Here is a 15,315-nt window from a genome sequence, read left to right on the forward strand (position 1 = left end):
ACTCCAGTGGAAAGGAATTAAATATAATGAAAATGTATCACAGTACATTTCTGACATTCTTTTTAACATTCATCATGGGTGAGCTTTGGTTTAGGACAGACAATGCCAAACACAGGCAAACAGGTAGAAAGTTGTTAAAAAAAAAAAAAAAAAAAAAAAAAAACCCCAAAAGAAATAAAAATGTTATAATAAACATTCACACAAAATCCTGAGGTAGATTCAGAGCAAAAGCACATCTCCTCCATCGCAGCTGCCTGATCCCTTGTGCCCTTGTGAAATGACTGAGGGACTCAACTCAGGGAGCGAACGAGTTTGAAGTGATGTAGCTTCGGCTTCTGGAGAGCAGACACGGGCCGGGTGATGTCAGGATCCGGCTGCTTGGGACGTTTGCAAGGCAGGATGAGAGACCTCCGAGGTGCAGCCGAGCCGGGAAGCATCAGGGGCGGGGTGATGGAGGGGATGAGTCAGCATTTGCTCATTTTCCACTTCGAAAGACTGCTTCAGCTCAGCGACAGTGGTGCCATCGTCCGGCTCAAAAGATTCTGGTCTGGATCTCTGGCTTCTTGAAGGGTTGCTCATCTCTTCATTGCTTTCTTCGTTGGAGTAATGTCCAGAGTCTCCCGTCTCTTGGCTGCCCTCACTGGTATGAGAGCTCTCCGAGTGAAGTGGTCCATAGATGATCTCCCGGGAAGAAGGCGGCAGGGGTGCTGAGCCTAAATGCTCCTCATACCTCAGAACGGTTTTGCCGGCCTCATACAAGCTGGCTCTCCTCTCCACCTGGGGAGATAAAAGATGATGGGATAGAAATTATAATAAAAAGAAATCTGATTGAATAGAAGGCTGACTGACCGGAATAATGTCACATCACTCACATCTCTTTCAGCTGGATTCCTGATCTCCCTCTTGAAGAGCAGCCACCTCTTGCTTTGATTCTTGTTGCTGACTGGACCGACCCTATTTATGACCATATTAGATCCACCCTAGAATATATGAAAACATGCCTGAGCAGGACATCACCAGAAGCTCACTTACTCATGTACACATGTTTTGTTTCGCTTACCTTGGCATCTAAAAAGTGACCATTTATCATGGGTATGAGGGCCTCGACATTCTCTGTATGGTGTTCATTGTGCAGAGACACACCAGCACGTGGACCTTCATCAGCTCCTACAGCAATGACTTTGTGACTGGAGGATTTTCTATTAGTCATACAAAGATAAGGATGTAAACAAATGGCATACAAATCCCATTGATTATGTTTTATAATAAAATTGTGAGCTGGTTTTAACGATTCCAAATGATTGTAATCAGTACCTTGGTCGGCCCTTGCTGATGAGGATCAAGGCACACATAACAATACAGGACAAGGCAATGCTCACACCAACAATGATCCCTGTCATAGACCTCTGGTCTATGTGGTAGAGACCATCAGAGAACACTGGAAGATAAACAGCACAGTGTTTCAGGTGGGAAATACTTACACATCAGCTACACTTATGAAAAACAATTAAGATACAGTGGAAAGATAACATTAAAGGACAATGTAAGTTAATACTGTCCCCCTAGAGAGCGCTGTTTAACAAAACTTCACATTTATGTATTCTACCCTACAAGGCAAAATGCAGTAGCTACATGTTTGAACAAACTTGAGTAAGACCAGAATTTTATGTCTTGACATATCTTTTACTATATATAAAATCATTATGCCTACTGCATTATGGCTTACTATTGCTGCCCACGCTGTAGTTACTACACCCTGTGGTCTCCAGAAGCCACCGTCGCGCTTAATGCACTCTGTCATAGACCTCTGTCAACTACAAAACTAAATGTACTGTATTGATTCCAATATGAATATTAACAACAATGGACACCTAGCAAAAAGAGATACAAAAAATTCCTAAAATCTGTGAACGCAAAATAATCAAATTAAAGTTTATTTTTCTAGGCGAAGCAGTAAAAATGGACAAGAAAGCTGAAAGAACACATTTTGTTGGTTGATACTGCAGCGGAATGCATTATCTCCATTTTTTAAAGATAGTTTTAGGGTTAGGTTCGATGCCAATGATTTTTGTGATCAAAATAATAGCCTAAAAAGACAAAAAAAAAGAGGGCTTTACTTTTAACTTTTCTATGTGTTACCAAGTTTGGCAGCTGGCCAGAAAACTTTAAACCCTTTTTTTCTCAGCTTCATTGCTTCCGTAGTTACTGCTATCTGCCTTTGTAGGGCAGCATTGTTGTTAGCAGTTCACAATCAACACTGTGTGCAGGACTAGAAGCACGTCAAACAGTACACTGTGCTTTTATCAGAAAAAACACGGAGCTTCTCCATATTCCCACCTTACATGTGAGAATACTATAACTAAAACAAGAAACAATTTAAATAAACAAACAAAACAAAAAAAATCGGTCTAACTTGAAATTTGATTTAAACTTAACTGAAATTGAAATTTAACATCCAAAAATTAAAAACAAAAAACAAAAAAAATATCGTAAAACTTTGTGCTCTACTGTGCCTACAAGGAACCACTCTTTTGTTTATTAATGATCAGGGCTAATAAGTGTTGCTAACCTACACCTCCTAGTGGTTTGTTTCCTACCAGAGAGGAACCTTCATTCACAGACCCTTTTTAACTAATGATTATAAACCCACACTAGTGTCAGAATCGCAGGCTTTCTGGATATGTACAGCAAATAAACAACAAAATGCAGTTTTGTCAACAAAACATACATAGACTAAATAAAGATAGACTCAAATGGAGCCTAAGTGGCATCACAACCATAATATTACAGTACAGCCTGAAGAGCTCCACGTAGAAAATTCATACCATTTCATGTCAAGTGAAGAACACTAACACCAGAGTATAGCTTTACTTTCATATATTAATAATATGTATGCTGCAGTGTTTCATGATGCTTACATGTTGTGTCTGGGAAGCTGTCAGAATGCCTGGGGTTCTTGCTGCGGTGAGTGTTTCCGCGCTTCAATGCCAGCTCCACGATGTTAGAGAAGGGCCCGTCACCAACCTGATTGGAGGCAGAGATCTTCACCAGGTAGACATTCCCCGGCTCCAGCTTCTCCAGCAGGGCCATCGTATGGCTTCCTGTCAACGGCAAAAGAATCAGATAGTAAGGATTAGAAGTTCAGAAAACTGATACTGGTGCACTTATTGTTGCACCTGAAGCTGCAGAGTTCAGGTGATAGACAACCCACTATAACTGGTGGTCAGAGTATGTCCCTCTGTGGTTGGGGATACACCTAACATTTCGTAGGTATTTTAGATGAATAACTTTCAGCAAAGTAAGATGTATTGAAATGCTTCCTGGTAACACAATGTTCTTATTTTGTAAAAATTGCCTAAAACACTCACAAACTCATACAACGAGGGATAAAGGCACTTTGGGTATATTCAGTGGTTACTTTCTTTATTATTTACTTCAAAGAATTTTTTAATTCTTTCATGTGCCATTCCTTCATCATTTTCACTATATTTCTATGTAATGTTCTGTTGTGCGTATCTTTATAAAATTACAACATCACGACGATAAAGTAGGTGTTTGTAAGAGGTGGTGCTGGGAATACTTTCCGCATCACTGTCACTACAGATAACGTGATCCAGTGTACCACTCACCCTCCCTCTGCATTATTTGCCAGCGACCAGCCATCCAGGCTTTCTGGGAAGCGTACAGGATGGTATAGTGTGTAACCATTACATTGGGCTCTGTGGGCTCCCTCCAGGACAACAGAGCAGTGTCATCCTCGATCAAAGTTACACGGACTCCTGCAGGTGGTTGGCTAGGCGCTGCACACAGAAAATCACATGCATTATAAACAACGCTAACAGTGGAGTTTACTGAGAAATATGAAATGATCTGATTTGAGTCTGCACCCTAGAGGAAGTAGCGGGATACACAGAAAGCAACATAATCATGACAAAATGATGTTACAGTAACGTCCAATTTGTTACCTGCCGGCAGGGTTCGATTGTAGACAACAGAACTCCAGGGACTCGACATCTGGTCCACATGGAGACGCACAACAAACTCATAGTGGGTGTTTGGATCCAAATTCTGAACCATCAGGCTCTGTTTGGTACTGTGAACAAACAACATTCTTACATGATGGGCATCTAGGAGGGAGTAATCCAGAGCTACTTACTGTATGAAATGTACAATTGTAAACTAAACTTATATTCCTATATCGTCATTAAAAATATTTGCAAACATTCAGTGTAACATAACGTAAGTACTAACGCAACCACACCAAAAAGATGTTTTGGAGGCTTTATCTGCCAAAATACCAAACTGTTTTTTGCTTCTCTGCTTACGTTTGTATGTAGCGTATGGCAGAGGCGTTGTGGGTGCCCACAGGTGTACAGCGGACCGTATAGCTAACAGCCTTTCCAGAGGGGAAAGCAGGACGGCTCCAACGCAGGGACACTGCTGATGAATTGCTAGCCGAGACAGTCACGTGATCTGGAGGTGGAGGGGCTGCTGCCAGTTGGTCTCTAGCCGCTGAATGATGCAAACAAAATGTATTTTTTTGTCACATTTCTCACTTTGAGAAAAACATTCTATTCAATTTTATATTGCAAGTGAAATAAACAAATAGAGAAATGTACTTACACACACATCCCGGAGTACTAACTGTTTGGTCTGTCTGATAGCCATCTCCAGCTTGACTGACAGCCAGAATCTTGACATGATACTTTCTCCTTGGATCTGGATTAGAAATAATCAAATTAAAAAATTTGTAACTACAACTACAACAGAGGGTTGCTCAAACTCACATTACAATAATAGCGCAGAGCAGCTTCTTTCAAATTAATAATCCAATAGGGGCCAAATAACTTTGTTAATAATGCCAAAGCCTGAAAGATCACGATTAAAATAGCAAAAGTGATGGTTAACAAATAGAGCAGCATCTATTTGAAAAAAGGCAAAGAGACACTTTGACAATTAGCTGCAGGAGGGGAAGTTTGTAGGTCATAACTGGCCATCCCCCATGCATGAACAATGCATGGTCTCCTGAGTCACAACAACCTCCCATTTATCATGTGTTGTCATGTGTAAGGAGCATGTGAAAGATAAACCAGCCCTAAGGCCCAGTAAATATGGTGGCATGATCAATAAGCTCTATGAAAATTATAAAAAATGATATCGTCTTTTCCCCTTTCAAAGCCTATAAAGATTTTACAACAATAAAACCATATTAGTACTATGTTGTGCCTTACACGTAACACAAACAAATCATTAACTTTGAGGGGAATAACAGAGATGAACCAGGTAAAATATGATCTTGTTTGTATTGTATGCTTACAATAATGATGGACACAGGGCTGTATCACGGACTGACTAAAAGACATCGGAGAGATCAATGAGGTCTAGGGGTTGGAAAATATGCATCAAATTTTGTGTTTTAACTGGAAAAACTACAATTGCCTCAGCTCCTAAATCAGGACATTTTTAGGGAGTGTTAAGATTTGCTTTATGCCTCCAGTGTGAAAGGTCAGCGTATGGGTATTGACCAGTGAAGGCGGTGTGTCCAGGCCTGTTGTGGGGGCTGGGCCAGGGGCAATGTTCAGCTGCTTGGATCCTAGACCCATGGGACTGGAGAGGGGGGGGGGGTTGACTGGGGTCACGAGGTCAGGCCAAGATAGAACAGAAGGAATCTGGGCGCAGGACTTTGGGATAGGAGCTGGGCCCCTTTTGTTTCCCCTTTCACATTCTTCCTACTGGCCTTGTGTTATAGCCTTCAACTTGGAGCAAACATGGCTCCAAAACAGAAGTTACATTGAGAACTGTGATATTATGGAATATGGAACCAATGACGGTGGTTTGTGAAACTGTCAATATAGAACCATAATAAGAAGGTTTTACATTTCTAGCAAGTAATTACTACAAAAACATTTAAGTTAAAAACAGTTACTAACAATCTACCCATTTCCATTTCAACTTTTTGGGTATAAACTGAGTTGGAACCAAACTGTGCTTGAAGGCTCACATCAGACAAAATGATATACTTTTGATCAGTGTGGCCCTGGTTTATATTGCAGATAGTTTGCTGTGGGTTATTCACATGGACAGCGCAGACGACCAGTGGGTGTGGGGTCCTAATCCAAGACTGCTGTCTCATGGCCAGAGGTCAGTGGCTCAGTCCAGCTCTGGCCAATCCCAGGGGTCTTTGTTTGTGTGCTCCAGTGTCCAGCTGAAGGGGGGTAGTGACCAGTCTTACAGGGCATGTCTGGCCCTGGATACAACACAATGGCCAGGGGTAATTATGCAAGCTGCAGGATGGGAAACCGGTGGTGGGAGGGACATCTGGTCCCTGACCTCTAACCCTTGGAGCCTGATCTCACACAATACTGCAGCCCAACCGGAGTGGGCCTCTGGTTAGGCAAGAGGGGTCAGCCAGGATAGAGGGTGAAAATCTAACTGCCCATTGAATTAAATTGGGCAGTGCAAAAGAGACCCATTTGAGTGAGAAGCTATTGGTCACTCTCTGTTGTCTCCACACCCAAACAGAGGTCTAGATGGTGGAAATGCACTAACACAGTCAAATATAATCTTCTATGTTTTTCATTCACTCCACTATCCTGTGACCCCACAACCAGACAGCTATAACAAGTGCATGACTCACCAAGGCCACTGATGGTGTAGGTATGGGCTTTAGCCTGCAGTTGGATGTTGGGCTGCTCTGGTTGGCCTTCCTCATGGTAACACAGCCGGTAACCCTGGACAGCCACAGATCCTGGGGATGTTTGCCAGCGTGCCACAATGGAGGTGCAGTTAAGCGGCTCAAGTTGAAGAATAGGGGCTGAAGGCACTATAGGGGCGGGGGTGTTAGAGACAGCAGACGTGGGATCAATAAACACTCATATTTAGCATTTTACTGAGCAAAACTGAAGACTAAACCCCTGAAAAACAAAAAACAACAGGATACTGGTTATAGAAAAAAGATAGATAGATGGAACATCCACTTATTAAGACAATGGTTTTTCAGAAGACCCAGTTCATATTGAGAGTTTCAGGTGTTAGTTATAATTCAGTTGCTTTCTGGAAGAAAATGACTCTAAATATTCAATTGGCTTTGTACCAATTTGCACATTATCCTCAAATCAAAAATGTTTAATATTCTCTGTGATCTACATCTACACCTAAATATATAACTAAACTTCTGAAAACAAGAAATCCAGCTTTGGTGGACAAACATCCTCCCCCAACACACCAGGCCATGAAAAGAGGCTATTCTTTCCCCCACATAGACGCCTGAGGCCCTCTCTTTATGACCCGTGACTGAGGCCGCTCTAACATCACTGACAGCGGAGGGCAAAGGTTCCTGGGTAACCAACACAAAGACCGTCGGACAATGCTACAAGAGCAAACTCTAGTAATAAGCCAACCACTCTGCATGAGCTCTAGTGAGCCTCCTGGTATTCTAAGAGCAGCAGAGTACTGATATGACAAAAGCAAAAGGACATCCAGTTACCAATCTGCCACCACTTGATTCTCTACTCTATACTCTATAACATGTTCTTTTTGTATAACATGTACTTTATGTACTTTTTTCTTACTCAAATGAAAAACTCTGCTTTTGACCCAATTAAATACATTCAAACATGCATGAAAACTTAGCAAGAAATGAAAAAAATAAGTGGCAAAAAAAAAACCTCTATAGGTGATTGCATAGAAAAATATCACATACGGCTTTATATTACCAGCACTGAAAATATCTTGGCATTTCCGTTTCAGCCTTCAGCAGGTTTACCTTTGTTGCTGGAGGTCTTAGGTGTACGGTGCGAGGTCCATGCTGAAGGCTCACACCAGCCCACACGGGTGGCTGCGGCCATACGGAGCAGATAGATGGTGTCAGAATGCAGGCCCTCCAGCAGATATTCGGTGCTGTTCTGAGGTAGCTCCACAGAGGTGACAGTGTTGTCTGCAGCTGTGCGGTAAGATAGTCTGTATGCAGACACCCGACCACGGCTCACCTTGGCAGGCAGCGGCTGCCACCTCACCTGGATGTCTGTTGAGCTGTGGCTGGTCAGACTTAGCTCTGGGGTACGCAAAGGCACTGCGGAAAGACAAGGATATCACAAATATCCTTGACACTAATGTGGTGATGGATTTCTTCAAAATACAAACTTGCTTGCAAAAAGCTAGACTGTAAAATTTCTATCTATTATCCACACAAATTTGCTGTTAGTGAGTAGAATATACAAGAAAATTGTGCTAACAACAGCATACCCATCCCCCTTATTTCCACTCAAAATGTGCTCTGTACACACATCACTTGCATGCATGTTAGCTTAACTACCAAAGTGATTTATTACAAGGAATGCTGGGAGTCTCAACGCTCTTTGCTTACCATCCTCCAGGGTATGTTGACTGACTTGGTCGGACATACGACTGGCTCCCATTGGCATATAAGCCACAATGTAAAAGCTGTAGTTTCGAGCTGGCTCAAGGTCATCAATGATATAACTGGTCGTGTCGTTGCCAATAACAACTTGGTATTCTTCGTTGTTTAGCCCTGACATGCAACAGATGAGAAAGCATGTTAGGAAATAGGTTAAGATTAACCAAGGTTGTCAAGCATGTACCATGTAAACAGACAGTGTTATGAAAGGCTTGATCCTCTTAGTTTCTGAATGTCACTCATCCTTTCTATAAACATGTGCAATGCTAGGCACTACAACATAACTGCTTCCAGGCCACTTAAAGCAAAGTCAACTACAAAGGCAGACTCGACTTAATTGAGTTAGTTAACTATCAATTCAATGGTTAAAGTTAAATATTTCCTTACATTACTAGTTTGCAAGATTATGAGGCTTTCAAAACGCCACCCTGTCCCTTTAACTGCAAGCAGAATGAGCCGGTGAGTGGACAATGGGCTGGCTAAGCCTGTTGTTATTTCAGTGAAGTTGCCATTCTCAGTCCTCCTTGACCTCTGCTCTGTGCAGCATCAACAGATGGCCTTCACCAAGGAAAGTTGATCACGTGAGAGAGTGAGATTGCTAATTGTGGTTGACTGTCTTCTTGCATCTACTCACACCTTTATCCCTCCCAGGTCACAGCTGATTTTTTTTTTTTTTTTAGCTCAAATGCAAAACCTGAAACATAATAAACTGGTTCTTCCACTTGGCCTCACCTTCAGCCCTCATGTAATGAATAGAGTAGGCAATGACTTTGTCTGCATTGTAGAGTGGTCTCTCCCAGGCCAGTAAGATGGCAGAGCTTGAGATGGTCTCAGCATGGATATTTCTCGGTGCACTGGGCCTGTCCTCGGACATGACAACAATAAGGCGAGCCAAGGACAGCACAGAACCCTGTTCACTCTCTGCCATGCATTGATAGATGGCATCATCCTCAGGGATGATCTGGGTAATCACCAATTTACTGTGAACCAATACAGAAAAATAATAACAATAAGAACGAAACATAGAAAAGTTACTTCAAGACATTTAATTTTAATCCGTTTAGGGAAGTTTGTTTTCATGGTACTAAGCTACGTTTGATTATGGCCGCTACTTCTGTTGTACAGTACCTGTTATACATTTTAATCCTTCCATTTAAGTGAACCTCTTCTCCATTCTTGAGCCAGCTGATGCGTGGCGGGGGCACTCCCTCTGCTTGGCACATAAACCTAGCAGTGCCTGCTCTTGGACGGGTCTGGCTCTCAGGCCTCTCGACAATGGATGGTGGCTCTGAAAGAGACGTGCGAGAGGAAAGTCATAAAAACACAGTCTATTCTTTACCATTTACTGACTCACAAACCACTAACTGTTTGGCATCTTGCACCTAACAGTTTCTCTACAAGCAGACACTGACTAATTTTATGGTTATAAAAATGAGTTAAAATCTGCAAAAAGCTTTTGTTGTGTTTTGGAATATGGAATACAAGAAACAGGCGGAAGATGTGATGTGAGGACCTACGTGGAATAACTACTTAAGAGCATACAGTACCTAGAACTGTGAGGTTGGCTGCAGCAATAGTGTAGTTGCGGGTTCCAGGGGTGGTGGCCCTGCAGAGGTAGACTCCACTGTGCTTGGAACTGACATCAGTAATAACCAGGTTCCCATTGCCCAGCACTTTGGCATTGTACACATCAATGGGTTTACTGTCGGCACGGCTCCAGGAGATGATGGGCCAGGGGTTGCCTTTGGCCACACACTCCAGCACCACAGTCTGGTGAAGAGAAACTGTGACATTCTGAGGTCCAGCAATGATTCTGGGCCTCTGCAGTGGTTTAGCACCTACACCTTTAGAAGAAAAGGAAAATATTGAAAAATAAATTCAGAGTTGTCTAAACAGTATGGCGGTTTAATGTCCAGCATGATGTTTAATCAGATGCAGTCTCTTTACCTTGGTTGACTGTAAGCACGGCCTCTCTACTCTTTAAACGGCTCCCGATGTTAGTTGCCACACATCGATACTGTCCAGCATCTTCCAATTGCACATTGTGAATCTGAAGTACTCCGTTTGGCAAAACCGTAATTCTACAAACACACAAAGGGTAACATTACGTTAAACTGGACTGCAACAGAATTTGGCAACCTAAAAACCCCCATGGGCTGCAAATATATGACAAAATAAAGTTTATTATACGGGGACACCTGTACGACGGTGTCTAAAATGACTCAAGGCGTGTCTGCAGGTACCTGTCTGTCTGTAGTGGTAATGGGCTTTGGTTGAGCTCCCAGGTGATGGTTGCAGGAGGGCTGGAGGTGACTATACAGGAGAATCGTGCCACTGACCCCTCGGTCACCACCATAGGCACAGGATGCAACACAAACTCTGAGATACCTGGGGAAAAAAATAAATAAGGTTCACAGCCGGAAGTATCAGCAGTAGAAAATTTCAACTAAAACCTTCCTTATTCACTTATTGGGCCATTAATGGGCATTTGTTTTAATAGTGAATTAGATATTGAATTAGAGATTTTACATGATTATTTACACAAATTTATTTTGCAGTTACTTGTGATGGTCACACACTTAATATAGCAATTTCTTCCACTTTTGGTAAAACATTATACATCATGCTTGCAAAGCCCTAGATTTGATGGATGTGAACTGATTCTATGAAGAGGAATTAATCCCTGTAAGACACCATGATCTTGCTTTTGTGCAGATGAAGTCCCATACTGACCAGCTGTTCCGATCAATGGATCAACTGAGAAATGACACTGAATGATACATTGTTATAGATAAAAACTAATCAATTCACTTTGCATAAAAAGAGCTGCAAGCAACCACTAGGAATAGAAAATATCTAAAATAATGTTGTAATACAAAAGTCAACCTATTTGTTGCAGAAGTCAGGGACAACACAAGACATAAAGGCAAAATATTCCAATTTAGTCAGTGTTACGTCCGACATATGTAAACGTGTTTACTTAGAACCCGATATTAGGACACTGACTGAGTATAAAAATACTTGTGATACAATAACTAAACAGCTGTGCACAATTGGCTGAGTCACATTCTGTTTTTGTGCATTCAAAAGGGCTTTCAATAATCACCGCAAATAAGCAACCCCCAATCTGCATTAATCTGAAGCACACCATAAGATATGACCAATGACCTTCATTCATTAAGGTGATAACTCTCTCCCTTCCCCCTCACTCACAGGAAGGAAGTCAATATCATGTTAAAGAAAATCAATAACCTGTTCTCCCACTGAAACTCCACATATAAATCATGGGCTTTGGGAGATCCAAATTAAATAGCAATCCTTTAATTTAAAGCCTAATCTCATCAATATTACATAGATAAACTGGTAACCCTGCTTATTTGAAGTGCATTAGGGGGTTAGCCCAAAACCAGAATCAGAAATGATGATCCTTTGTGGTTTGTTTGTAAGTAAACCAAACCAAACCCTATGCCAAAATACATTTAATTATCTTCCAAAGGTCAGTAATATCTGGAATTATCCACCTATTCTGGCTCCTGACAGCATGCCTGACTGGTGAGCAGCATGAAAAGTCCTCAGCACCTGGTAAGAAGTTAAAAACAATATGTTGTTTACGTTTATCTAAGAGATAGACGACCATCTTCCCTCTTACTCGGATCAGAGATGTAGATGGTGGGCGTGGCCTGCACAGACTGATGCGCTAATTTGGTCACCTCTGTTGTAAAGAACAAATCAATGTCTAGGTCAAACAGCACAAAGGTTTCTCTAAAGAGGTCAAAGTTCGCTTCAACCCCCTGTCCATTCAATTTTAGCCCAAACTGGGCGCCGGATCGAAGTCAGTTTACCATTTTTTTCCAAAAATGTGAACCTTGTGATTCTTATGTTGTTTATATCCTCTACCAAATGATATAGTAGCAAAAAAAAATTTTAACAGCAAAGCACAAATGTACTTATTATGCAAATATTGTAAGAAATATATGACATCTGTAAATCTATGAGGTACCGAAACTGGTGATGTAGTCCTAGGACTGCAAGGAAAACCCTTCCTGGATGTAAACATGTTTTGAAAGGACCAAAATTATTCACAGTGGAATATCAGGCCCGTTCAATCACATGACAAACTGGCCTTTCTTTAACAAAAGGGCTCTGCTTGACAGGGCAACAGAGGGACCGATCCAGTGAAAAGGAATTGTGGGTTGGGAGAAAGAACAGCAGGGCAGCTCAGGCAGAGCAGGCCCGTGACATCACAAAGCCTTTCCCTGGTGACCCCTGACCCCCGGGACCTCTGGACAGAAGGGGTGCACAGAGCAGGCCCATCCTCCAGTCCCCGCCTACAGCTGACCAAAAACCTTTAACCCTTTCACTGACAAAGGCTGGATGCCAGATCAAACTCGACATTTGAAGATTTCTATGTGGTCATCTGATAGCAGACTTTTTTTTCTTCAACAGATTTGCAACAGTCCCAACAAGGTTGTCAGAGAATTGGTGTGAAAAAAAGCCACTAAGATTTATTTTCCTGTTTGTATTTCTGTATTTATAGATCTCTTCGTTGTATCTAGTTCATTTTGTAATGTTGAGTATTAGGACACGTTGCCCGAAAATTTTCTATCTTCAGTGTCATTGTCAAAATCAGTATATGTCAGAAGGCCATGCTAGTTTCCATGACACCAGTCACGGGATATCCCTTCCAAGACCTGTGAAAAGTGGCCATGGTAGACCAGACCCAGTGAATAGACACAGCTGTCCTGTCCACTGATATGTGGACAAACAAATGCCCTGAAAACCTAGCCTTTTCTTCTGGGGCAGTCAGGGGCACTCCAAACAAAGGCTAAAAGGCAAATGGCCTTTCAGAGATTCCTCTGTGTAGCAGACCATTCAGCAATTACAGGGCCATAGTCTACAGTGACAATGAAATCCCTATAGCATGTGAGAGAGACAAGGCTAATTTCTCACTTTTTGCCAATGTTTCCTGAGCACTTTCATACATGTGCACTTGGTACTTTTCCACAAAACAAGGAAGAGATAGTGTACTCAGACGCAGGGCTGCCTATTTATGGAGTATTTATGAGGTTTTAGATTGACTCTCCATCTATCTTTAACAGTCTCTTAAAATGTTCCTATAACTGGACTGACAGCTTTAAACTCAAGCATGGCAAAGTCTCAACAACTTCCAATAACATGGAAACCCAGTCTTTAGAAGTTTTTACTCAGTAAAGAAAAAAAAGAGAGGGGTGGGGTACATGTGCTTCCCATCTCCAGGTTAATAACCCATGAACTTGCTATTCTAATGCCTGCATGTTGACACTACCAAGTGGATATCACCAACAAGTTTAAGCCATTTCATTTTGGTCCCGACTGTGCAAAACAGCAATAAAGCCCGAGCTAGCCCCGGAGAATTCCTTTCACTCTGAGCTCCATACTTACTGGCGATAGTCAGATGTGATCTTTGGCTTAGGATAGCTCCGTATCTGTTCTGGGAGAGGCACTGGTAGAATCCTTCATCTGAATCCTCCTTGGTATGCTTTATCTTTGGTATATACAAGGAGCCGTTGGGCAGAAACTGTACGTGCTCACTCTCCGCCAACCGAACTCCATTCTTTAGCCACTTGATGGTAACTGGAGGCTGCCCGTGAGCCTGACAGTCCAAGACAGCGGGGTCCTTTGGTAGTACCGTAACATCACTGGGCTCTGTGATGAAGGACAACTCGCTGAAACATAAAACACCTGGAGGAAAACAATGGGAACATTAGTAGAGAGTTCGTTATGGTTCTGAGTAGTGGAAGACTACAGACGGCTGCACATGGATAGCCTGAAATATTGTGCCCTACAGGGGTATTAGGGAGAAATAAGTTGCTGTTAAAGGAAAAAATTGGAAAAAAAAACACACCTCACAGAATGATTTTACAGACAAACACTAATTTCTTAGACATACTGTATGACACAAATGTTAAAGTAATAGCAGCTGTATCAGTTAATGTGTATTGTGCTATCCTGTTTTTAGAAAAGAGAAACATTTATCTCTCAGAAACAATGAGGTATGGTGCTTCAATATTTGCTGCCTGTCATAAACATCAGACATGAAGTTTTGTGAGCATCCGAAGCGACGCAGCTTGACCGACGTAATGACAGAGAAGCACTGGACTCATAGAAAGAACGCGGTTAAAGTGAAGCAGCCTGTCCTGTTATCTCCCTTTAATCAATGCGGTCCGAAAAAAAACAAAACAATGTTCTCTTTAAAAAAAAACAGTTATATACACACACACACACACACACACACAGATATATATATATATATATATATATATATATATATATATATATATATATATATATATATATATATATGTCTCTTTCGTAGCTAACGATATGTAGGCGGTCGACTTTCCGTCCGCGGACCGCAAATCAGGTCAGCACACTTTTTAACAACGACAATAACACAACATCAGAGATAAAAACGGGACACTTACCTGATAAAGGAAGAAACAAAACAAAAAGCAGCCAGCGCTGGTAGACTTTCATCTTAAACTTCGCCATTTACCCGGATTGTTGTGTCATTTTCTTTCCCCCCCGACTGCGAACCGCCGCTGTCCTGCGTGCTGTCAGTAGATCCCCGAAACCGCTTCTGACGGCGGTGGAGGACCAACGGCTCTACAGGGGGTGCCGGGGACCCCTTCATCCCGCCCTCTCACGCATGCGCTCATAGCACAGGCCAGAGGCAAGTGTGTGTGTGTGTGTGTGTGTGTGTGTGTGTGTGTGTGTGTGTGTGTGTGTGTGTGTGTCTCAAAATGGGGTCCGGGGACCTCAGGGGCCCCCGGGAGGAACTCTCACAAGATACAGAACTGGAAGGTTCCCACAGCAGTTTCATCCATTACACCCACAGAAAAAATGTAATGATCTGCGAC

At 42.1% G+C, this 15,315-nt stretch overlaps 1 protein-coding gene across 1 annotated transcript; it reads right to left on the reverse strand.

Annotated features, from left to right (window-relative positions):
• Nucleotides 1-363: 363 nt before the first annotated feature.
• LOC120793521 (protogenin B-like) lies at nucleotides 364-14,947 on the reverse strand. Its single transcript, XM_040133668.1, has 19 exons — nucleotides 14,881-14,947; nucleotides 13,838-14,137; nucleotides 10,660-10,804; nucleotides 10,364-10,497; nucleotides 9,964-10,260; nucleotides 9,545-9,704; nucleotides 9,149-9,396; nucleotides 8,366-8,530; nucleotides 7,766-8,071; nucleotides 6,638-6,823; nucleotides 4,624-4,719; nucleotides 4,326-4,512; nucleotides 3,966-4,093; nucleotides 3,630-3,800; nucleotides 2,919-3,101; nucleotides 1,315-1,438; nucleotides 1,061-1,199; nucleotides 873-980; nucleotides 364-777 (listed from the first exon to the last, which is right to left on the reverse strand). Exons 1-19 carry the CDS (start codon nucleotides 14,945-14,947, stop codon nucleotides 364-366), a joined length of 3,558 nt encoding a protein of 1,185 aa, XP_039989602.1.
• Nucleotides 14,948-15,315: the final 368 nt, after the last annotated feature.

The sequence above is a fragment of the Xiphias gladius genome, chromosome 8 (genome assembly GCF_016859285.1).
Source record: "Xiphias gladius isolate SHS-SW01 ecotype Sanya breed wild chromosome 8, ASM1685928v1, whole genome shotgun sequence".
Classification (NCBI taxonomy): Eukaryota; Metazoa; Chordata; class Actinopteri; order Istiophoriformes; family Xiphiidae; genus Xiphias; species Xiphias gladius.